The sequence below is a fragment of the Macaca mulatta genome, chromosome 1 (assembly GCF_049350105.2).
Source record: "Macaca mulatta isolate MMU2019108-1 chromosome 1, T2T-MMU8v2.0, whole genome shotgun sequence".
Lineage (NCBI taxonomy): Eukaryota > Metazoa > Chordata > Mammalia > Primates > Cercopithecidae > Macaca > Macaca mulatta.
Genome location: NC_133406.1, coordinates 111,541,259 through 111,565,162, shown reverse-complemented (window position 1 = coordinate 111,565,162; position 23,904 = coordinate 111,541,259). Strand labels below are relative to the sequence as shown.

At 42.8% G+C, this 23,904-nt stretch overlaps 1 protein-coding gene and 1 long non-coding RNA gene across 9 annotated transcripts in view; one reads left to right on the top strand and one right to left on the bottom strand.

Moving 5' to 3' along the window:
- Nucleotides 1-23,904, bottom strand: part of ASH1L (ASH1 like histone lysine methyltransferase) — a 231,212-nt gene that overhangs the window by 83,061 nt on the left and 124,247 nt on the right. For all 8 annotated transcript variants that reach the window (XM_028828155.2, XM_077942335.1, XM_077942333.1 and 5 more), the window contains one exon: nucleotides 15,318-16,059. In XM_028828155.2, coding sequence (XP_028683988.1) covers nucleotides 15,318-16,059 — 742 coding nt within the window. The remainder of the gene's footprint in view (nucleotides 1-15,317; nucleotides 16,060-23,904) is intronic.
- Nucleotides 7,254-13,968, top strand: LOC144330959 (uncharacterized). The gene is made up of 2 exons (XR_013397694.1): nucleotides 7,254-8,957; nucleotides 13,573-13,968. It is a non-coding gene; the product is annotated as an uncharacterized LOC144330959 (long non-coding RNA).

Below are 23,904 nucleotides of genomic sequence, written 5' to 3'. Positions count from 1 at the left end.
TTCTGTCCAGGCTTGGCAGCTTTCACCTGTAATACCAGCACTTGGGGAGGCTGAGGCAGGAGGATCACTTGAGCTCAGAGGTTGGAGACCAACCTAGGCAACACAAACCCAATCTTTGCAAAAAATTTTTAAAAACTAGCCAGTTGTGGTGGCTTACACTTGTAGTCCCAGCTACTAAAGGGACTAAAGTGGGAAGATTGCTCAAATCCAGGAGGTCAAGGATGACAGTAAACCATTGCACTCTAGCCTGGGCAACAGAGGAAGACTCTGTGTCTTAAAAAAAAAAAAAATTGGTGATTGCAATTTTCCCCCAAACTGATCTAACACAATCTCAAGTACCAAGAGAGTTTTTTTTTTTTTTTTTTTGAGAAAATGCCAAGATAATTCACGAATTGCCATGGGAAGACAAAAACTAAGGCCGGGCGTGGTGAATCACGCCTGTAATCTCCAGCACCTTGGGAGGCCGAGGCGGGCGGATCATGAGGTCAGGAGATCGAGACCATCCTGGCTAACACAGTGAAACCCCGTCTCTACTAAAAATAGAAAAAATAGCCGGGCGTGGTGGTGGGCGCCTGTAGTCCCAGCTACTCGGGAGGTTGAGGCAGGAGAATGGCATGAACCCAGGAGGCGGAGCTTGCAGTGAGCCGAGTTCGTGCCACTGCACTCCGGCCTGGGCGACAGAGCAAGACTCTGTCCGTCTCAAAAACAAAAAACAAAAAACAAAAAAAAACACCAAAAAAAAATTGGAGGATTTATCTAATTTCAAGAGTTACTGTAAATGTATGGTAATCAGGACAATGTGATACTAGCTACACAAAAGAAATGTAGAACAACAGAATAGAGTACAGAAACAGACACACATATAACTAACTTTTTTTGAAAAATTGTGGTAAAATGCACATACTAAAACATTTACTTTTTAAACCATTTTTAAGTGTTCTAGACAGTTCAGTGACATGAAAATACATTCACATTGTTGTACGACTATCACCAGTATCCATCCTTCTCCACATCTTTTTCATCCTCCCAGACAGAATAACTGACCCTATTAAAGAAAAACTCTATTCCATCCTCCCTCCAACCCCTAATAACCAATATTCTACTTTCTGCCTGTATGAATTTGTCCATTCCAGGTTCTCATACTAGTGGAATCATAAAATACATGTCCATTTGTGTCTGACTTATTTCACTTTTATTTTTTCTTTTTTGACTCAGAGTCTCATTCCGTCCACCAGGCTGGAGGGCAGTGGCACGATCTCGGCTCACTGCAACCTCTACCTCCTGGGTTTAAGCGATTCTCCTGCCTCAGCCTACCAAGTAGCTGGGATTACAGGGGCACACCACCACGCCCAGCTAATATATATATTTTTTTTGAGACAGCATCTTGCTCTCGTCGCCCAGGTTGGAGTGCAATGACATGATCTTGTCTCACTGAAACCTTCAGGCCACCAATGTCTGCTAATTTTTGTATTTTTAGTAGAGATGGGGTTTCACCATGTTGGCCAGGCTGCTCTTGAACTCCTGACCTCAGATGATTCACACATCTCCGCCTCCCAAAGTGCTGGGATTACAGGCGTGAGCCACTGCATCTGGCTGCTAATGATTTTCTTAATAGCATCTGGAACTTGTCTACTGCCTCTTGGTTGGCAGAAGCAGCTTCTCCTTTTATCTTGACTTTTTCTTTTTCTTTTTTTTGAGACGGAGTTTCACTCTGCCACTGAGGCTGGAGTGCAGTGGTGTGGTCTCGGCTCACTGCAGCCTCCGCCTCCTGGGTTCAAGCGATTTCTCCTGCCTCAGCCTCCTGAATAGCTGGGACTACAGGTACCCGCTACCACGCCTGGCTAATGTTTTGTGTTTTTAATACAGAAGGGTTTCACCATGTTGACCAGGCTGGTCTTGAACTCATGACTTCAAGTGATTGCCTGCCCCGGCCTCCCAAAATGCTGAGATTACAGGCATGAGCCACTGAGCTGGCTTTCTTTTTTTTTTTTTTTTTGAGACGGAGTCTTGCTCCGTCACCCAGGCTAAAGTGCAGTGGTGCGATCTTGGCTCACTGCAAGCTCTGCCTCCCAGGCTCAAGCAACTTTCCCTGCCTCAGCCTTCCAAGTAGCTGGGATTACAGGCACCTATCACCATGCTCGGCTAATTTTTGCATTTTTAGTAGAGTCAGCATTTCGCCACGTTGGCTGGGCTGGTCTTGAACTCCTGACCTCAGGTGATCTACCAGCCTCGGCATCCCAAAGTGGTGGGATTACAGGCGTGATCCACCACGCCCAGATAGGTATCCCTTTTTAAGGCAATCCTGCACCCACATAAAAACCGCATTTTCGGCCAGGCGTGGTGGCTTACACCTGTTATCCCAGCACTTTAGGAAGCTGAGGCGGGTGGATCACGAGGTCAGGAGATTGGGACCATCCTGGCCAACATGGCGAAATGCATGTCTACTGAAATGCAAAAAATGAGCTGGGCGTGGTGGTAGTTCCAGCTACTGGGGAGGCTGACGTAGGGGAATTGCTTAAACCCGGGAGGCAGAGGTTGCAGTGAGCCAAGATCGTGCCACTGCACTCCAGCCTGGCGACAGAGCAAGACTGTCTAAAAAACAAACAAACAAACAAAAAACCCCTGCATTTTCAATACGAGATAAAAAGATATCCTGGAAAGAGTACAAAGTTTTCGCACCTGCTGGCACAGCTGTGGTGATGGCTTTGTGAAACTCCTTTTCTTTTTTCAAGTCCTTATGCTAGATTCATTTATTTTTCTTCTTTTCTTTTGAGATGGAGTCTCACTCTGTCGCTCAGGCTGTAAGGCAATGGCATGATCTCGGCTCACTGCAACCTCCACCTCCCGGGTTCAAGCAATTCTCCTGCCTCAGCCTCTGGAGTAGCTAGGATTACAGGTGCCTGCCATCACGCCTAATTTTTCGTATTTTTAGTAGAGACGGGGTTTCTCCATGTTGGCCAGGCTGGTCTCTAACTCCTGACCCCATGATCCGCCCACCTCTGCCTCCCAAAGTGCTGGGATTATAGGTGGGAGCCACTGTGCCCCGCCCATTTATCTTGAAATGGTGGGCAATCACAGCTGCAGACCTCAATCTATGGTACATATCAAGCAGTTCAACTTTTTGTTTTCTTGTAATGCCAGGACTTTTCTCTCGTTCTTGGAAGCACTTCTAACATTACTAATCCCATTTCATATAGGTCTCATAGGGTCATTCAAGGTTTATGGAAGCATAGTAAAAACAATGAGAACGCAAGAACTTCAAGAGATTACTTTGTACTGTGATCTCTTGGAGGGATTCCAAGTAAACTGCTCACTTGGAGATGATTAGTGTCATATGGCTTTGAAGTGGATTCTGGCAACACTTGAGTTCTTCATTGCAATAACAAGAGGTGGCTATGAAATTATTATAGCAGTACAGTATGTATTACAGTTTTTTTTTTTTTTTTTTGATACGGAGTTTCACTCGTTGCCCAGGCTGGAGTGCAATGCTGTGGTCTTGGCTCACTGCGACCTCCACCTCCTGGGTTCAAGTGATTCTCCTGCCTCAGCCTCCCAAGTAGCTGGGATTACAGGCATGCGCCACCATGCCCGGCTAATTTTGTATTTTTAGTAGAGACGGGGTTTCTCCATGTTGGTCAGGTTGGTCTCCAACTCCCGACCTCAGGTGATCTGCCTGCCTCAGCCTCCGAAAGTGCTGGGATTACAGGCATGAGTTACCATGCCCGGCCTATTACAGTTAATTTTATGATTAATGCTGTATGTCTTTGTTTACATTTCTCATAACTGAGAATGGCATCATGTATGGTTTGTGTTTGTAAATTCTGATAAATTTTAACTTTTTTTATTTGAGACAGTCTTGCTTTTTTGCCCAGGCTGGAGTGCAATGGCATGATGCTGGCTCACTGCAACCTTCGCCACCCAGGGTTCAAATGATTCTGCCTCAGCCTCACAAGTAGCTGGGAGGACAGACACCCACCACCTTGCCTGGCTAGTTTTTTTTTTTTTTTTTTTTTTTTTTGAGACATAGCCTCACTCTGTGGCCAGGCTGGAGTGCAGTGGAGCAACATCGGCTCACTACAATCTCCGCCTCCTCGGTTCAAGTTATTCTCCTGCCTCAGCCTCCTGAGTGGCTGTGATTAAAGGTGTGTGCCACCATGCCCGGCTAATTTTTGTATTTTTAGTAGAGACAGGGTGTCACCATGTTGGCCAGCCTAGGTTTGTTCGTTTGTTGGCCTGGTCTCGAACTCCTGACCTCAAGTGATTCACCCACCTTGGCCTCCCAAAAGTGCTGGGATTACAGGTGTGGGCCGCCACGCCCAGCCTAGGTTTGTTCGTTTGTTTGTTTTGAGACAGAGTCTTGCTCTGTCGCCCACGCTGGAGTGCAGTGGTGCGATCTTGGATCACTGCAGTTTCCCCCTCCTAGGTTCAAGTGATTTTCCTGCCTCAGCCTCCCGGGTAGTTGGGATTACAGGCACTCACCATCATGCAGGGCTACTTTTTTTTTTTTTTTTTTTTTTTGAGGTGGAGTCTTGCTCTGTTGCCCAGGCTAAAGTGCAATGGTGTGATCTCAGGTCCCTGCAACCTTCGCCTCCTGGGTTCAAGTGACTCTCCTGCCTCAGCCTCCTGAGTAGCTGGGATTATGGGCATGTGCCACCATGCTTGACTAATTTTTTATATTTTTAGTAGAGACAAGGTTTCGCCATGTTGGTCAGGCTGGTCTTGAACTCCTGACCTCGTGATCTGCCTATCTCGGCCTCTCAAAGTGCTGGGATTACAGGTGTGAACCACTGCGCCCAGCCACGCAGGGCTAATTTTTTAATTTTTAGTAGAGACGAAGTTTCACCATGTTGGCCAGGCTGGTCTCGAATTCCTGACCTCAGGTGATCCACCCACCTCAGCCTCCCAAAGTACTAGGATGCGCCCGGCCTAATTTTTTTTTTTTTTTTTTTTTTTGAGACAGAGTCTTGCTCTTTCACCTGATCCCCAGGGAATTTCAAGTTATTGGGCATAATTTATTGAACAGTTCTTCTTTATTGATATGCCTCTGTTACCTAGCAAGCTTCCATATATGTGTAGGTCTGTTTCTTTTATCTATTCAGTTCCACACAACCTTAATACTCCATAGCTTGAAATTAAGTCTTGGGAGAAATCCTTTATTTTATTCAGTAATTACATTTCCAGGTATATACCCTGATATAGTTTTTTTTTGAGACAGAGTCTCGCTCTGTCACCCAGGTTGGAGTGGTCTGATCTCAGCTCACTGCAACCTCCAGCTCCAAGGTTCAAGCAATTCTCCTGCCTCAGCCTCATGAGTAGCTGGGATTACAGGCATGCATCACCACACCTGGCTAATTTTTCTTTTCTTTTTTTTTTTTTGAGACACAGTCCCGCTCTTGTCGCCCAGGCTGGAGTGCAGTGGCTGGATCCTGGCTCACTGCAACCTCCGCCTCCTGGGTTCAAGCAATTCTCCTGCCTCAGGCTCCTGAGTAGTTAGGACTATAGGCATCTGCCACCTAGCTAATTTTTGCACTTTTTAGTAGAGATGGAGTTTCGCCATGTTGGCCAGGCTGGTCTCAAACTCCTGACCTCAGGTGATCTGCCCACCTCGACCTCCCAAAATGCTGTGATTACAAGCGTGAGCCACCGTGCCTGGCCAATTTTTCTATTTTTAGTAGAGATAGGTTTTCACTACGTTGGCCAGGCTGGTCTTAAACTCCTGACCTCAGGTGATCCACCCACCTCAGCCCCCCAAATTGCCGGGATTACAGGCATGAGCCACTGCGCCCGGCCCCTGATACAGTTTGGATGTGCGTCCTGCCTACCTCTCATGCTGGAATGTAATCACCAATATTGGTGTTGAAACCTGGTGGGAAGTGACTGGACCATGGGATGGGAGTGGTTTTCTCTTAAGTGGTTTAGCACCATCCCCTTGATGCTATCATTGCCATAGTGGGTGAGTTCTGTTGAGATTTGGTGCTTTAAAATGTGTATGGCACTTGGTCCTTCTTCTTGCTCCTGTTCTGGCCCTGTAACCTATATACTCCTCATGATTGAAAGTTTCCTGAAGCCTCCCCAGAAGCCTAGGAGATGCCAGCATCATGCTTACTATACAGCCTGCAGGACCATGAACCAATTAAACCTCTTTTCTTTATACATTACCCAGTCTCAGGTATTTATAGCAATGTGAGAACAAATTAATATAATGCCTTAAGTCCAGCCACAGTGGCTCACGCCTGTAATCCCAGCACTTTGGGAGGCCAAGGCTGGTGGATCACCTGAGGTCAGGAGTTCAAGACCAGATTGACCAACATGGTGAAACCCTGGCTCTACTAAAAACACAAAAAAATTAGCTGGGCGTGGTGGTGGGCGCCTCTAGCTACTCGGGAGACTGAGGCAGGAGAATTGCTTAAACCCAGGAGGTGGAGGTTGCGGTGAGCTGAGATCATGCCAAGAGTGAAACTCTGTCTCCAAAAAAAAAAAAAAAAAAAAAAAAAAAAAATATATATATATATATAGGGAACAGGCGCCCCAAAATCTGGCCATAAACAAAATCTCTGCAGCACTGTGACATGTTCATGATGGCCATGATGCCCATGCTGGAAGGTTGTGGGTTTACCAGAATGAGGGCAAGGAACACCTGGCCCACCCAGGGTGTTCTTAAACCACAAACAATAGCATGAGCGATCTATGCCTTAAGGACATGCACCTGCTGCAGATAACTAGCCAAACCCATCCCTTTATTTCAGCAGATCCCTTTGTTTCCCATAAGGGATACTTTTAGTTAATCTAATATCTATAGAAACAAAGCTCATGACTGGCTTGCTGTTAATAAATATGTGGGTAAATCTCTGTTCGGGGCTCTCAGCTCTGAAGGCTGTGAGACCCCTGATATCCCACTTCACACCTCTATATTTCTGTGTGTGTGTCTTTCATTCCTCTAGTGCCACTGGGTTAAGGGTCTCCCCGACTGAGCTGATCTCGACATATATATATATACACATACACACACAAAATGCTTTAATTAGTTTCCATATCCATCAGTGGACATTAGAGGAATATTAAAAGCAGGTTTTTTTGGGCAATAATCTCAAGTTGAAAATAATCCAAGAGTAAAATGGAAGAACTGTATTACACACAAACAATGAATTACAACACATTAAAACTACAGCAGGATGCAATAACATACATAATTTAACATGAATATGTTGAGTAAAAAAAGGTGAGACACCATAGCATATATCCTCTATAATTAATTTTTTTTTTTTTTTTTTTTTTTTGAGACAGAGTCTCACTCTGTCACCCTGGCTGGAATGCAGTGATGTGATCTTGGCTCACTGCAATCTCTACCTTCTGGGCTCAAGTGATCCTCCCACTTGGCATCCTGAGTAGCTAGGACTACAGGTGTGTGCTACCACAACTGGCTAACTTTTTGTATTTTCAGTAAAGATGAGGTTTTGCCACGTTGCCTAGGCTAGTCTCAAACTCCTGGGTTCAAGTGATCCACATGCTCGGCTTCCAAAAGTGCTGAAATTACAGGCATGAGTCATGGCACCCAACCTGTATAATTAGATTTCCATGAAATTCAGGAAGAATAAGCTGTATTGTTTAGACCTGCACACGTAAATAGTATTTTAAAAGGTAATATGTGGTTACCTTAAAAGTCAGGAGACTGGTTATAGCTTCTGGCAAGAAAAGGAGTTTATGAACTTCCCTGTTTATGAACAGGGAAAGTATATGGTCAACTCTTGAATATTTACATGGGTATTACCTTTACAGAAAATTTACTTAGCTTATGTTATGTATTCTCTTGTTTGTCTCTTACTGGTTTTGTTTGCTTTTTGAGACAGGGTCTCACTTTGTCACCCAGGCTGGAGTGTGGTGGCACGATTATGGCTCACTGCAGCCTCAACCTCCTGGACAAGCTCAAGCAATCCCTCACACCTCAGCCTCCGTAGTAGCTGGGACTACAGGCACACATCAGCACATCCAGCTGATTTTTAAAGCTTTTTTTTTTTTTTTGAGACAGTCTTGGAGTGCAGTGGCGTGATCTCAGCTTACTGCAACCTCCGCCTGCCAGGTTCAAGCAATTCTCCTCCCTCAGCCTCCCGAGTAGCTGGGATTACATGCATGCGCCACCACACTCGGCTGATTTTTAAGTTTTTTGTAGAGATGGAGTTTCCCTACATTGCCCAGGGTGGTCTTGAACCCCTGGGCTCCAGCAATACCCCTGCCTCTGCCTCCCAAAGTGCTGGGACTATGGTTGTGACTCACCTCACCTGGCCTGTTTATGTAGTATTCTCTTTAGGTGTATCCTCTTCCGTTTGCAGTCCATATTCTCTTTAATGAGATGGGAATAATATTTTTCTTGAAAGTGTGGTAGAAGTTAAAGTTGGGTCTGATGCTGTCCTTCGGGCAAGACTTTAAATAATAGATTCAATTTATGCAATAGGAGTGCTCAGGTAATTTCTTTTGAGTATGTTTTGTTAAAATTATATTTTTCTAGGAACATGTCTGTTTCAACAGAGTTTTCCCATTTGATGGGCTTAAAGTTCTTACAGTAGTAAAATTTTAATCTCTTATATACACTTTATTTCCTTTTAAATCCCTAATTATTCCCTTTCTCATCCTATTGATCGGCTTTACCAGAAGTTTGTCTATTTTATTAGTTTTCAAAGAACTTTTGTCTTAAAGTGACACTGTTATACGTTTGCCTTATTTTATTAATTTAAGGTATATGTTTTATATTCTTCCAATACCATTTTCAGGCTCATTCACTTGTTCTCTTAATTTCCTATTTTCATAACATTGTTTTTAGAGATAGGGTTTTGCCATTGCCCAAGCTGGTCTCAAACTCCTGGGTTCAACCAATCCTCCAGCCTCAGCCTCCAGAGTAGTTGAGACTATTGGTGTGGCCAGCAAGCTCTTATTTTTTCAGCCAGGCGTGGTGGCTCATGCCTGTAATCCCAGCACTTCGCAAGGCCAAGGCGGGTGGACTTGAGTTCAGGAGTTCGAGACCAGCCTGGCCAATATGGTGAAACTCCATCTCTACTAAAAATACAAAAATTAGCCGGGCATGGTGGTAGGCATCTGTAACCCCAGCTACTCCAGAGGTGGAGGCAGGAGAATCACTTGAACCCAGGAGGTGGAGGTTGCAGTGAGCCAAGCCATTGCACTCCAGCCTGGGCAACAGAGACACGATCTCAACAACAAAATATACATATATATATATAATATTTATATATGTTATACATTATTATAAGATATATTTTTAGAGACAAAGTCTCACTATAGTATATATGTATTTTTAGAGATAAGGTCTCTAAAATAATAATAATATATATATTTTTAGAGGCAAGGTCACACTCTGTCACTGAGGCTGGAGTGCAGTGGAGGAACACAGCTCATTGCAGCCTCAACCTCTTGAGTGCAAGTGATCCTCCCACCTCAGGCTCCCAAGTAGCTAGAACCATAAACACGAGCCACCACGCTCATTTAATTTTTAAATTTTTTGTAGAGACGGGCCAGGTGCAGTGGCTCACACCTGTACTCTTAGCACTTTGGGAGGTCAAGTCGAGAGGATCACTTGAGTGCAGGAGTTCAAAACCAGCCTGGGCAATATAGTGAGACCCGGTGTCTACAAAAAACACAAAAATTTAGCCAGGCCTGGTGGCGCCCGCCTGTAGTCCCAGCCACTAGCGGGGAGGGATAGGGGTGGAGACTCTTGAGCCTGGGAGGCGGAGGTTGCAGTGAACTGAGATTGTGCCACTGTATTCCAGCCTGGGTGACAGAGCAAGACCCTGCCTAATAAATAAATAAATAAATAGTTTTTTTGTAGAGACAGAGTAGCTACAACCAGTCACGTTGCTCAGGCTGTCTTGAACTCCTGGCCTCAAGTGATCCTCCTGCCTCAGCCTCCCAAAGGGCTGGGATTACAGGTGTGAGCCACCACACCTGGCCTGATTTTATTTTTTACAGGAATAATTTATACGTGTTTTAAAAATACACCTTCTTCTTTTTAAAACCAGGATTTGAACCTAGGTTTTCTGAGCCTAGAAGCCCACCTCATAATCATTAAACGATTCCTGTGCATTCTGGTTTAATATTAATCAACAAATAGTGACCAAAATCTTTAATATACCAAACAAGGTTCTTGGCACAATCTGATCCCTACAACCTCTATCTGTATCCCATGCTACTCTACTCCATGTTTTGACCACAAAAGCTTTCTTTCACTTGCCTGAAACTATCATGCCTTTTCAGACTTAAAGTGTTTGCTCTCTCCTCACTCCTTTAAATAACAGATGGAGCCTATTCTTCACATTTTTTAGTATAGTCCTTACTTGTTCTGGGAAACTAAGTTAGTTATTTCTATCATATACAGTACTCTTATAACTCTAAGTAACTCATCATAATAGCACTTGGATGGTTAAGATCCATGAAGGTAGGAAAAGTTTCTAGATTTACCCACCACTGTATCAATTCTAAGTACATGAAACAATAATCTTGCAACAAATACTAATTGAAAAAATAAATGAATACATATTATATAACAAGTACTAGTGTAAGCTCCAGTTAGAACAAGTTGAAAAACTGTTGCTGTCTCTGGGAATTCAATGTGTCATGTCCTTCCCTACACAATCTCTTGAGGGCATAAATTTTATCTTTCTCTTTATAATCTCTTCAAATCTCCGAATACAATCTTGTGAAAAAGTATGTGTTTAATTTTGCTGACCATGATACTAGAATTTGCTGGAATGGAAAGGCTAACCTAAACAAAAGCCTTTTTTGTTGTTATTGTTGAGACGAAGTCTCACTGTCATCCAGGTTGGAGTTCAGTGGTACAATCTAGGCTCACTGCAACCTCCACTTCTCTGGCTCAAGTGATCCTCCCACCTCAGCCTCCCAAAGTAGCTGGGACCACAGGCATGCACGCCACCACGCCCAGCTAATTTATCTTATTTTTTTGGTCAAGATGGGGTTTCACCATGTTACCCAGGCTGATGAAACCCTTTTCTTGAAGCACATTTTAAAGACGACCCTTCATCACGTAAATGGTCAAGATGTCTCAGACTACAGTAAAGGCAGAAATCATCCTCCCTGTCAGTGTCTTAAAGCTTCAATAATTAAATTGTTATGACAGAGATACCAAAATAGCCTGATAGAAAAGAATATAAAAATATTTGAAAAGACCCTAAGATCTAACAATATATAAGAATTTAGGATGGCCCGGCACCGTGGCTCATGCCTGTAATCCCAGCACCTTGGGGGGCCGAGGCGGGAGGATCATCAGATCAGGCGTTTGAGACCAGCCTGACCAACAGGGTAAAACCCTGTCTCTCCTAAAAATACAAAAAAATTAGCCGGGTGTGGTGGTATGCTCCTGTAATCCCAGCTACTCAGGAGGCTGAGGCAGGAGAATCACTTGAACCTGGGAGGCAGAGGTTGCAGTGAGCCAAGATTGTGCCACTGTATTCCAGCCTGGGCGACAGAGTAAGACTCCGTGGCAAAAAAAAAAAAAAAAAAAAAAAAAAAAAAAAATTTAATGCTGGCTGTGATGAGTCATGCCTGTAATTCCAGCACTTTGGGAGGCCAAGGCAGGCTGATCACTTGAGGTCAGGAGTTCGAGACCAGCCTGGCCACCATGAGGAAACCTGTCTCTACTAAAAACACAAAAATTAGTTGGGCATGGTGGCTCATGCTTGTAATCCCAGCTACTTGGGTGGCGGAGGCATGAGAATCACTTGAACCCAGGAGGTAGAGGTTGCAGTGAGCTGAGACTGCGCCACTGCATTCCAGCCTGGGTGACTCCATCTCAAAAACGACAACAGCAACAACAACAAAAACTTAGTATATGATAAATGTATCATTCCAAATAAGTTGGGAATGGCTAAACTAATGAATAGTATTGAAAGAAAATTAAACCTCTAACTCATAGCTAATACTCAGTATTACATAAGCGACATAAAGAGCTAAATATAAAAAAGCAAGATCTAGTCAATCACAACAGCGTAATTACATAAATTATAATATATTCCTACCATGGTATAACGTAATTCTGTATGTTCTGATGACAAGCTGTCAGCATTAAAGAATACACAATGTACTGTTAATAGCATTATCCATGGAGAGAAAAATGGGATAAGAGGAAGGGAGAGCACGTGAAAAGAGACTTTTACTTTTAAATCAGTAAGCTACTAGTTTCATTAAATTATTTATTACCAGTGTGTATTGCTCCTGAAATTAAAAAATATATTCTCTAGAAAAAAGCAATTATTTTTATATAGGTGGATGGAAAAAAAAAAACCTCTCTATCCAGGATTCACCAGGACAGATGATAATGAGCAAGAGTGAACATGCCACATTAAGAAAAGTCATTTATAAATGATGAACATTGAATTGGTTCATTAAAAAATATTAAATATGGGCCAGGTGTGGTGGTTCACATCTGTAATCCCAGCACTTTGGGAGGCTGAGACGGGTGGATCACCCAAGGTCAGGAGTTTGACGCTAACCTGGCCAATATGGTGAAACCTCATCTCTACTAAAAATACAAAAATTAGCCAGGCATGGTGGCGCGTGCCTGTAATTCCAGCTACTCAAAAGGCTGAAGCAGGAGAATCACTTGAACCCGGGAGGTGGAGGTTGCAGTGAGCGGGAATTATGCCATTGCATTCCAGGCTGGGTGACAGAGTGAAAATTTGTCTCGAAAAAAAATAAATAAATAAAAATAAAAATAAAAATGGTTTATTGCCTGTGCCTTTGTTATTACATCTAAGAAATCACGGCCAAATTCCATGCTGTGAAGCTTTTGCCCTATATTTTCTCCTAAGAGTTTACAGTTTTATTTTTATTTATTTATTTTGAAACAAAGTTTCACTCTTGTTGCCCAGGCTGGAGTGTGATGGCGAAATCTCGGCTCACTGCAACCTCTACCTCCCCAGTTCAAGGGGTTCTCACCTGCCTCAGCCTCCTGAGTAGCTGGGATTACAGGCATGTGCCACCACACCCAGCTAATTTTGTATTTTTAATAGAGAAGGGGTTTCTCCATGTTGATCAGGGTGGTCTCGAACTCCTGACCCTCAGGTGATCCGCCCGCCTCAGCCTCCCAAATGCTGGGATTATAGACGTGAGCCACTGTGCCCAGCCTTTTTGTTTTTTTTTTTTTTTGTTTTTTTTTTTTGAGAAGGAGTCTTGCTCTGTCGCCCAGGCTGGAGTGTAGTGGTGTAATCTTGGCTCACCACAACCTCCGCCTCCTGGGTTCAAGCAATTCTCCTGCCTCACCCTCCCAAGTAGCTGGGCTTATATGTGCACACCACCACGCCTGGCTAATTTTTTTCTTTTTAGTAGAGACATGTTTCACTATGTCGGTTAGGCTGGTCTCGAACTCCTGACCTCGTGATCCGCCCGTCTTAGCCTCCCAAAGTGCTGGGATTACAGGAGTGAGCCACCGCGCCTGGCCAAGAGTTTATAGTTTTAGATTTTACATTTATATCTTTGATCCATTTTGAGTTAAATTTTGAATATGGTTTACAGTAAGACTACAACTTCATTCTTTTGCATGCAGATATCCAGTTTTCCCAGCAGGATTTGTTAAAAAGTCTGTCCTTTCCCCCACTCAATGGTTTTGGCACCTTTGTCAAAAATCATCTGACCATGTATGCAAGGTTTTATTTCTGGGCTCTCTATTCTACTTCATTGGTCTATATGTCTCTCTCTATGCTACTATCATACAGTTTTGATTACCATAGCTTTATAGATAAAACAGACAATTGGACTTCATAGATATCAGAAAATTTTGTATGTCAAAAGACAGCATAAACAAAGTAAAAAGGCAATCCACAGAATGGGAGAAAATATTTGCTTATAAGCCTGATAAGAGACTAATATCCAGAATATATTGAGAACTGCTAAAACTCAACACCACCAAAAAACCCAATCAAAAATTGAAAAAGCGATTGAGTAGACATTTCTCTAAAGATACACAAATGGCCGATAAGCGTATGAAAATATGTTTGCCAGGCCGGGCGCGGTGGCTCACGCCTGTAATCCCAGCACTTTGGGAGGCCGAGATGGGCGGATCACGAGGTCAGGAGATCGAGACCATCCTGGCTAACATGGTGAAACCCCATCTCTACTAAAAATACAAAAATCAGCCGGGCGTGGTGGCGGGCGCCTGTAGTCCCAGCTACTCGGGAGGCTGAGGCAGGAGAATGGCGTGAACCTGGGAGGCGGAGCTTGCAGTGAGCTGAGATCCGGCCACTGCACCCCAGCCTGGGCGACAGAGCGAGACTCGTCTCAAAAAAAAAAAAAAAAAAGAAAAGAAAAGAAAATATGTTTGTCACTAATCATTAGGGAACAGCAAATTAAAACTACAATGAGATACCCATTTCACACTCATTTGGATGGCTGCTATAAAAAAAAATTGAAAATAGTAAGTGTTGGTGAGGATACAAAGTAACCGAAATCCTTGTGCATTGTAACTGAAATCTTTGTGCATGTAAAATGATATAGCCCTTGTGGAAAACAGTATGACAGTTCCTTAAAAAATTAAAAATAGAAATGTCATATGATCCAGCAGTTCCACTTCTGAGAATATACCCAAGGTTAAAGCAGGGTCTGAAAGAGGTATTTGTATACCCACTGTCATAGCAGTGTTACAGCATGGAAACACCCCAGGTATCCATCAATGGATGAATGGATAAGCAAATTGTGATATGCACATAAAATGATCACAGAGCTCACACGTCTCTATATTGGATAAAATATACAATGTTTCTGGGCCTTGATTTCCTTTGTCTGTAAAGTGAGTGGGTTCCGAGTGGATTGTTATTTGCCCTTTGCTTCTTTTCTGTTTGTTTTTGAGACAGGGTCTCACTCCGCGCCCAGGCTGGTGTGCAGTGGTGCAATTTTGGCTCACTGCAGTCTCCTGGATTCAAGCAATTCTCCCTTCTCAGCCTCCTGAGTAGCGGGGATTACAGGCATGCACTGCCACATCTAGCTAAATTTTATATTTTTAGTAGAGACAGGGTTTATCATGTCAGCCAGGCTGGTCTTGAACTCCTCACCTCAAGTGATCCATCCACCTCAGCCTCTCAAAGCGCTGGGATTACAGGTGTGAGCCACTGCACCTAGCCTTTTTGGTTCTTAATTATAACTTGTAAAAGCAATATATAAGAACAATTTTTGAAAAGAAATGGTCTCATTTAGTAAAAAGTGAAAGGTTATAAGATGAAATTAGTAATTCAGCTATAGAGTTACATTATAGTTGTTCCAAGCTAGTTTCCTCTACTCAGATAATATGTTAAATGAGGAATTACCTTTTATTATTCTCTTGCTCTTCTTCCTCTGGTAATGGCTTCTGCTTTTTTCTGGTCTGTTCCTCCAATAGCCAACCTTTTCTCTTCAACCCCTTTTTATGTTCTGGGTTCAGGTTTACACTCTGAACAACAGCCTCAATTACATCTGTAACTGTATCAGGACTGAGGTGCAACGCTGCTCCTTCCTCGCCTCTGTTCAATTCTGGGTTGACAAATTGAGCAGCCTGGAATGCTTGCATTGATACGACAGCCTGAAGGGGACATTTCCGAGGTCGACCTGGCCTACGTTTCACAAAGTTATTCCCTGTCCTGGCCTGCCTTTGAAGTTTTTTGGCTTTTAAAATTTTATTGACATGGTCTAGGTTTTTCTTTGTGGCCAAGATTTTGTTGTAATTGCACATTTTCCGAGCTTGGCGTTGCATAGCTTCCACCACACTTCTCTTGATATGATGGGGGGAACAGCTGCTTGTCAACTTTTCAGAGAGGAGTGAGATGCTATTATTGCAAGAGTCACTTGCAACTGCAGGCACTAAAAGGCTGTCTGGTTTTCCCAGGGTTCGGTCCTTGCTGTGGCTACGGCCTGGACTGGAAGAAGGTGGTGCAGAGGCAGTTGCAATCACAGCATCAATCCTTTTCTCCATGGGCTCTTGGTCCTCATTTTGTACCATCCGCTGCAGCAGACTATCCACAGAGTCATCCCCAGAAGCAACTAATCTTGGACTTCGAGAGGGAACTCCGTTTACTGAAAGAGACAATAAATCACACATAGGCAAAATTGGACACAGCTAGCTATTTAAATAAGTTTTTACACAGGTAAAAGGGAGTACTGCTCTATTTTCCGTAGCAAGATTACACATCATAGGTAAATTGATGGTTTACTTTCCTGAAAAAGGTTATTACAACAAGATAAAACCAAAATTGGCCTATATTTCTCTAATAATAGGTAAATTAAAAAAGAACAACTCTCACTTTGAAGTAAGGAGTAGAAAGAAAAAACATTTAATTCTTCAAAAATGAAGGTCAAAAATAAAAAATAAATTTAAAAATATTAAGGAACAGTTAAGCTAAGGGACTTAAAAGTTAAATGTTGGATAAAGGTTGGGCATGGTGGCTCATGTCTGTAATCCCAGTATTCTGGGAAGCCAAGGCAGGAGGAATTCCTGAACTAAGGAATTTGAGATCAACCTAGGGAACACAGCAAGAAGCTGTCTCTGCAAACAATAGAAAAAAATTAGCCAGGCATGCTGGCTCACACCTATAATTCCAGCTATTTATGAGGCTAAGTTGGGAAGATTGCTTGAGCCTGGGAGATCGAGGCTGCAGTGAGTCACTGCACTCTAATCTGGACGACAGAGCGAGACTCTGTCTCAAAAAATACTAATAATTTAAAAATCAGTTCAAAATAAGTCACTTCCCATGCTGCCTAGTTTACTACTATTATTCATGGGTCACACTTCTCCAAAGTTAATTAATGGATTTCTTATCTATATGACTTCTAAATGTGATAACTATACTAGACAATCCTTTATTAGCCTCAGGCATTCTAGATCCCAGTATCATCAAACTATGAACTTTTTCTCAAATTACCAATAACTTTCTTCAAATAATATCCAATAGCCTTGTCTAAATTTTTAAGACCTTTTTTTTTATTTTATCATCAACTCTGGCCTATAGACCCTTGTCTCAATTTGATATTTAAACATTTTCAGGCCAGGAATGGTGGCTCACACCTGTACTCTCAGCATTTTGGGAGGCTGAGGTGGAAGGATTACTTGAAGCCAGGAGTTCGAGACTAGCCTGGGCAACTAGCCTGAGACCCTGTCTCAACAAAAAATAAAAATTAGCCCAGTGTGGTTTCCTGTACCCGTAGTCCTATCTACTCAGGAGGCTGAAGTGGGTGGATTGCTTGAGCCAAGGAGTTTGAGGCTGCGGTGAGCTATGATCACGCCACTGCATTCTAGCCTGGATGATAGAGCAAGACTCTGTCTCTAGAAAAATAATAAAATTTTTAAAAAGTAAAAAATTTCAGACCCTCAGCTATATTTGATATCACAATTCTTTAAAATCCTGCGTATGCTATTTCTATAATATACTTTGATTAACTTTCAATTACTTGCAACTCCATTAAATTTAACTGTGGAGGTCCTCAATACAGAGTACTTGTTATTTACCTTTTATACTTACTTTCCCAGTGGGAACATGTTTATTCTCATAGTCTCAATTATCATCAGTATGTAAGTGACTTCTAAATATTCATACCAATCTTCAGTTTTATCTGAAAATTACCAAAACGAAAAATAACCCCTTCCTTTTCTCCAACCTTTAAATGCTATAGCTTTTAAAAACTCTCCAGTCTATGCTTTTTTCCTGTCTCACTCTCTATTCTCTTTAGCAATTCTTTTAACTATCATCTATATTGATGACTACTGAGTTTCTATTTTCTGAATAGACCTTTCTTCTGTCTACTTTTGCATGTTTCACAGGTTTCTCAAACTCATATTCACATCTCATTTCATTTTCGCTCCCTTCAAACTTGCTCTTCCCTCCAGATTCCCAACATCAGTTAATGATACCATAAAGCTAACTATTCAACATTATGTATACTGACCATCAATCATGTGGCAGGACGTTGGTTATCCAAGCTCAGGCCACATCATTTATTCTTGCTCCTTCACCCTCCCCACAAATCATAAAATTCTGTCTTCTGTTAGTTTAAACTCTTAAACCTGTCCACTTTCCTTTCTTCTACTGCAGCCACCAAGACTAAGATAATGTTATCTCCCTGCCGTGAAGCAATAGCGTAATTCCTTGTGGGGCTATTAAAGTATGTCCATTAATCACTTGATGCTTTCCCTCTCAAGTTGTAGTCTAGTCCCTCTCTGCTGTCACTGAAGACTTGCCTTAGCAAACAAATTCAGTGGAAGAATGTGATGATTTCCAGTGTTAGGTTAGACAAGGTCTCTCTCTCTCTCTCTCTCTCTACCCCCACCCTCTGACCCCACCTCAGCCTCGCCACAAGCTCTTGGATTCAAACTTCCAAACCGTAAGGAAACCCAAGCAATGAGTTGACATACTGGCCAAAAGATCCTGCTGAGGTCATAGCCAACAACCAGTATCAACCACTGGATATTGGAATAAAGAATCCTTTTTTTTTTTTTTTTTTTTTTTGAGACGAGTCTCGCTCTGTCACCCAGGCTGGCGTGCAGTGGCACGAACTCGGCTCATTGCAAGCTCCGCCTCCCGGCTTCACGCCATTCTCCTGCCTCAGCCTCCCGAGTAGCTGGGACTACACCATCACACCATCACGCCCTGCTAACTTTTTTTTGTATTTTTTTAGTAGAGATGGGGTTTCACCGTGTTAGCCAGAATGGTCTCCATCTCCTGACCTCATGATCCGCCTGCTTCGGCCTCTGAAAGTGCTGGGATTACAGGCGTAAGTCACTGCGCCCGGCCTTTTTTTTGAGACAGGGTCTCACTATGTTAACCAGGTTGGAGCCTAGTGGCACAATCTCAGCTCACTGCAACCACCACCTCCCAGGCTCAAGTGAACCTCCCACCTCAGCCTCCCGAGTAGCTGGGACTACAGACATGCACCACCATGCCCGGCTACTTTTTTGTATTTTTTGTAGACATGGAGTTTTGCCATGTTGCCTGGGCTGGTCTCAAACTCCTGAGCTCAAATGATCCAACCACCTCAGCTTCCCAAAGTGTTGGGATTACAGCCACCTGCCTGGCAAAATAAGGAATTCTTTGAGATGACTTTAGCTCACCACCATGCAGTTACAACCAAATGAAGGGAATCCTGAGAAACTGGGAGATGACAGCTGACTATTATTGTTTCATGCCAGTAAGTTCAAGGTGCTTTGTTATGCAGCAACAGACAACTGAAACATTGTTCCTCCTGCTGCTATTTTCATCATCCTCCAACTCATTCTTTAGATAGCAGCTTGAGTGATCTTTAAAAAAAACACAAAGGCCCGGCAAGGTGGCTCACGCCTGTAATCCCAGCACTTTGGGAGGCTGAGGTGAGTGGACCAGGTCAGGAGTTTGAAACCAGCCTGGCCAACATGGTGAAGCCCCGTCTCTACTAAAAATACAAAAATTAGCCAGGTTTGGTGGCAGGCGCCTGTAATCCCAGCTACTTGTGAGGCTGAGGCAGGAGAATTGCTTGAACCTGGGAGGCAGAGGTTGCAGTGAGCCGAGATCATGCTATTGCACTCCAGCCTGGGCGACAAGAGCAAGACTCCATCTAAAAACAAAAAACAAAAAACTCCACAAATTTTATTAGGTTTCAGCTTCGCTTACAACTCTTAAAAAGGCTCTTACCACATAAAACAACTTGAAAATTATTATTACCTTTTCTTCCAGCCTCAATCTCATTATCTTAGACCTTAATTCTAGTAATCATAAACTTCAGTTGTTTTTTTTTTTTTTTTTAGTAGAGACGGGGTTTCACCGTGTTGGCCAGGATGGTCTCGATCTCCTGACCTCGTGATCCGCCCGTCTCAGCCTCCCAAAGTGCTGGGATTACAGGCTTGAGCCACCGCGCCCGGCCTAAACTTCAGTTTCTTAAACTCATCATGCTTTTTCTTGATTCAAGGCCTTTGAGTGTGCCTTTCTCTCTACCTGGAACAATCTTTCTCCACAAATTCATCTGCTTAATGACTATTCATTTTTTAGTTTACAGAGAGGACATAATTTCCTGAAAGATTATTTACCTGACCAGGAAGCATCCCCCTCATTCTTAATTTAGGTCCCCTATTAAGGATTATCATAATACTTTTTCCTTTCCTAACACTAATCACACTTCAAATTAGTGGTTTAATGTATGTAACTCTCAAACAATGTTTGGTCCATTAACGTGGTGACGGTATTCATCAAAATCACTTTTTTTTTTTTTTTGAGGCAGAGTCTCTCTCTGTCGCCCAGGCTGGAGTGCAGTGGCCGGATCTCAGCTCACTGCAAGCTCCGCCTCCCAGGTTTACGCCATTCTCCTGCCTCAGCCTCCCGAGTAGCTGAGACTACAGGAGCCCGCCACCTCGCCCGGCTAGTTTTTTGTATTTTTTAGTAGAGATGGGGTTTCACCGTGTTAGCCAGGATGGTCTCCATCTCCTGACCTCGTGATCCACCCGTCTCGGCCTCCCAAAGTGCTGGGATTACAGGCTTGAGCCACCACGCCCGGCCTCAAAATCACTTTTTATCTCCAATGACCAGGACATAATTCATCAACAGAATGAATCCTGGGATCAAAATCTTGGAATTATTTTTATCTCCTCTATCCCTTCATCAACTACTCAGAGCTACCAATGCATTTAATCCATGAATATTAGTTCAAAAGAGAATCCTAAAATGGGTACACACTTTTGAAGCCTCCTTCCTGAGCCATTTACCTAGAGCTATTAATACCTCACACTTCATTTTTGAATTGTTTCTATCTTCACAAATTCTGGCCTGCCAATTTATGTTTCTTGGTAGTCTAGGACATAATGTTGCACACTATATTTTAGATGTCACTTATTTTCTTTCTTTCTTTTTTTTTTTTTTTTTGAGATGGAGTCTTGCTCTGTCGCCCAGGCTGGGGTGCAGTGGCCGGATCTCAGCTCACTGCAAGCTCCACCTCCCAGGTTTACGCCATTCTCCTGCCTCAGCCTCCCGAGTAGCTGAGACTACAGGAGCCCGCCACCTCGCCCGGCTAGTTTTTTGTATTTTTTTGTAGAGATGGGGTTTCACTGTGTTAGCCAGGATGGTCTCAATCTCCTGACCTCGCGATCCGCCCATCTCGGCCTCCCAAAGTGCTGGGATTACAGGCTTGAGCCACTGCACCCGGCCTATTTTCAAAATTAACTTCATTGTGGTAAAGTACCACATAACGTTCAATGCATGTTTTTTATACATACATTTTTGAGTTTTGAAAAATTTACCATGTAGCCATCATAACCAATATATAGAACATTTCTGTCACCCTAAAGTTATTGTGTGTCCTTTCCAAGAAAATAAATTGCCTATCATCCACAGCCTCAGAGAAGAAACAACTGATCTGCTTCCTATTATATATTAAGTTTGCTTTTCTAGAAGTTCATATAAATGGAAAGACAGCTTCATTCACACAGCATAAATCTGAGAATCATTCACATTGCCGCATTTCTTTTTACTGTTCCTTTTTACTATTCACATAATTCTTTTTACAACTGAATTAAATGAATATACCGTAATTTCTTTACACATTCACCTGGAAATCTGCGTTGTTTCCAGTTTATAGCCATAAAGAAAAAATATCCTATGAACATGTGTGCACATGACACTTTGTTTAAACATATTTTCATTTCTCTTGGGTCAATACCTAAGACTAGAATTACTAAATCTTTTTTTTTTTTTTTGAGATGGAGTCTCGCTCTGTCACTCAGGCTGGAGTGCAGTGGCGTGATCTTGGCTCACTGCAACCTCTGCCTTCCGGGTTCAAGTGATTCTCCTGCCTCAGCCTCCCGAGTATCTGGGACTACAGGCACCTGCCACCATGCCTGGCTAATTTTTGTATTTTTAGTAGAGACAGGATTTCACCATGTTGGCCAGGCTGGTCTCGAATTCTGACCTCAAATGATCCGCCTGCCTTGGCCTCCCAAAGTCCTGGGATTACAGGTACGAGCCACTGCACCTGCCTAGAATTACTAAATCAAGTAAATGTATGTTCAAGAAATTTTTCCAAAGTGATTGTTCTATTTTATCGTCCCATCATCAATGACTGAGTTAAAGATCCTATACATCCTTACCAAGACTTGGTATTATCCAGTCTTTTAAATTTTAATCATTCTAGTGGGCGTGTTCTCATTTATAAATTTAATTTGGATTTCCCTGATGTTGAGCATATTTTCATGAGCTTATTGGCAATTCATATGCATTCTTTGGAGAAAATTATAATCAGATATTTTGCCAATTATGTTAATTGGGTTCTTTCACTTTGTGGCTTACATTTTCATTTTCTTAAATAATATTTTCTGTTTGTTTGTTTTCTGAGATGGAGTCTCGCTCTGTCACTCAGGCTGGAGTACAGTGGTGTGATCTTGGCTCACTGCAACCTCTGCCTCTCGGGGTTCACAGGATTCCTGTGCCTTAACCTCCTGAGGAGCTGAAATTACAGGTGCCTGCCACCATGCTGGCTAATTTTTGTATTTTTAGCAGAGATGGGGTTTCACCATGTTGGCCAGGGTGGTTTTGAACTCCTGACCTGACCTCAAGTGATCCACCTGCCTCAGCCTTCTGAAGTGCTGGGATGACAGACATGAGCCACCACAACCAGCCTTGTTTGTTTGTTCTTTAAAGGGACAGAGTTTCGCTCTGTTATCCAAGCTGGAGTGCAACAGCAGAATCACAGCTCACTGCAGCATCAACCTCCTAGGCTCAAGGGATTCTCACACGTCAGCCTCCCACGTAGCTGGGACTACAGGCATGAGACAGGACACCTGGATAATTTTTCTACTTCTTTTTTTTTTTTTTAGAGACAGGGTCTCACTATGTTGTCCAGGCTGGTTTCCAACTCCTGGGCTCAAGTGATTATCTGGAGACATCCTCCCTAAGTGTTTTTTGTTTGTTTGTTTGTTTTCATAGAGACGGAGTATTGCTTCAATGATCCTCTGGCTTCAGCCTCCCAAAGTGTTGGGATTACAGGCATGAGCCACCAGGCATAAGTCTAGCCTTAAATAATGTTTTTTGAAGAACAAAAGTCTTAAAGTTTGATAAAGTCAAATTTTTTTAAATGGTCCTTGCTTTCTATACTATTTAAGAAATCTTTGACCACCTCTCAAGGTCTTAAAGATTTTTTCCTATTCTTCTAAAAGTTTTATTATTTCCAAAATTTCATAGGGGTGTATGATCTTTTTTGATTTAAATTTTTCATGTGGTATGAAACAAGGTCAGTGATCTTGTTATTCCATAAGGATATCCAGTAGTTACGGCACCATTTGTTGAAAAGACTATCCTTGTCCCATTGAAATAGTCACATTTGTCAAAAATCAACTGAAAGTTAAGGGAGTTTCACTCTTGTTGCCCAGGCTGGAGTGCAATGGCGTGATTGCTGCTCACTGCAACCTCCACCTCCCGGGTTCAAGCAATTCTCCTGCCTCAGCCTCCTGAGTAGTTGGGATTACACACATTCATGCTCGGCTAATTTTGTATTTTTAGTAGAGACAGGGTTTCGCCATGTTGACCAGGCTGGTTTTGAACTCCTGACCTCAGGTGATCTGCCCACTTCGGCAACCCAAAGTGCTGAGATTACAGGCATAAGCCACTACACCCAGTCTGAATTTCATTTTTTAATAATTTAAAAAAAAATAAGAGATGGGGTGTCTATGTTGCCCAGGCTGGTCTTTAACTTCTGGGCTCAAGTGATCCTCCTGCGTGGCCTCCCAAAGTGCTGCAATTATAAGTGTGAGCCACCACACCTGGCCTCTATATAAATTTTAGAATCAGTCCGCCAGTTTATATTAAAATCCTGTTGCAACTGCATTGAGTCCACTGACTATAGAGTGATCTGGAGAAAGGTGACATCTCAACAATAATGAGTCTTTCAAAAATGTCTCTGACATATCTCTCC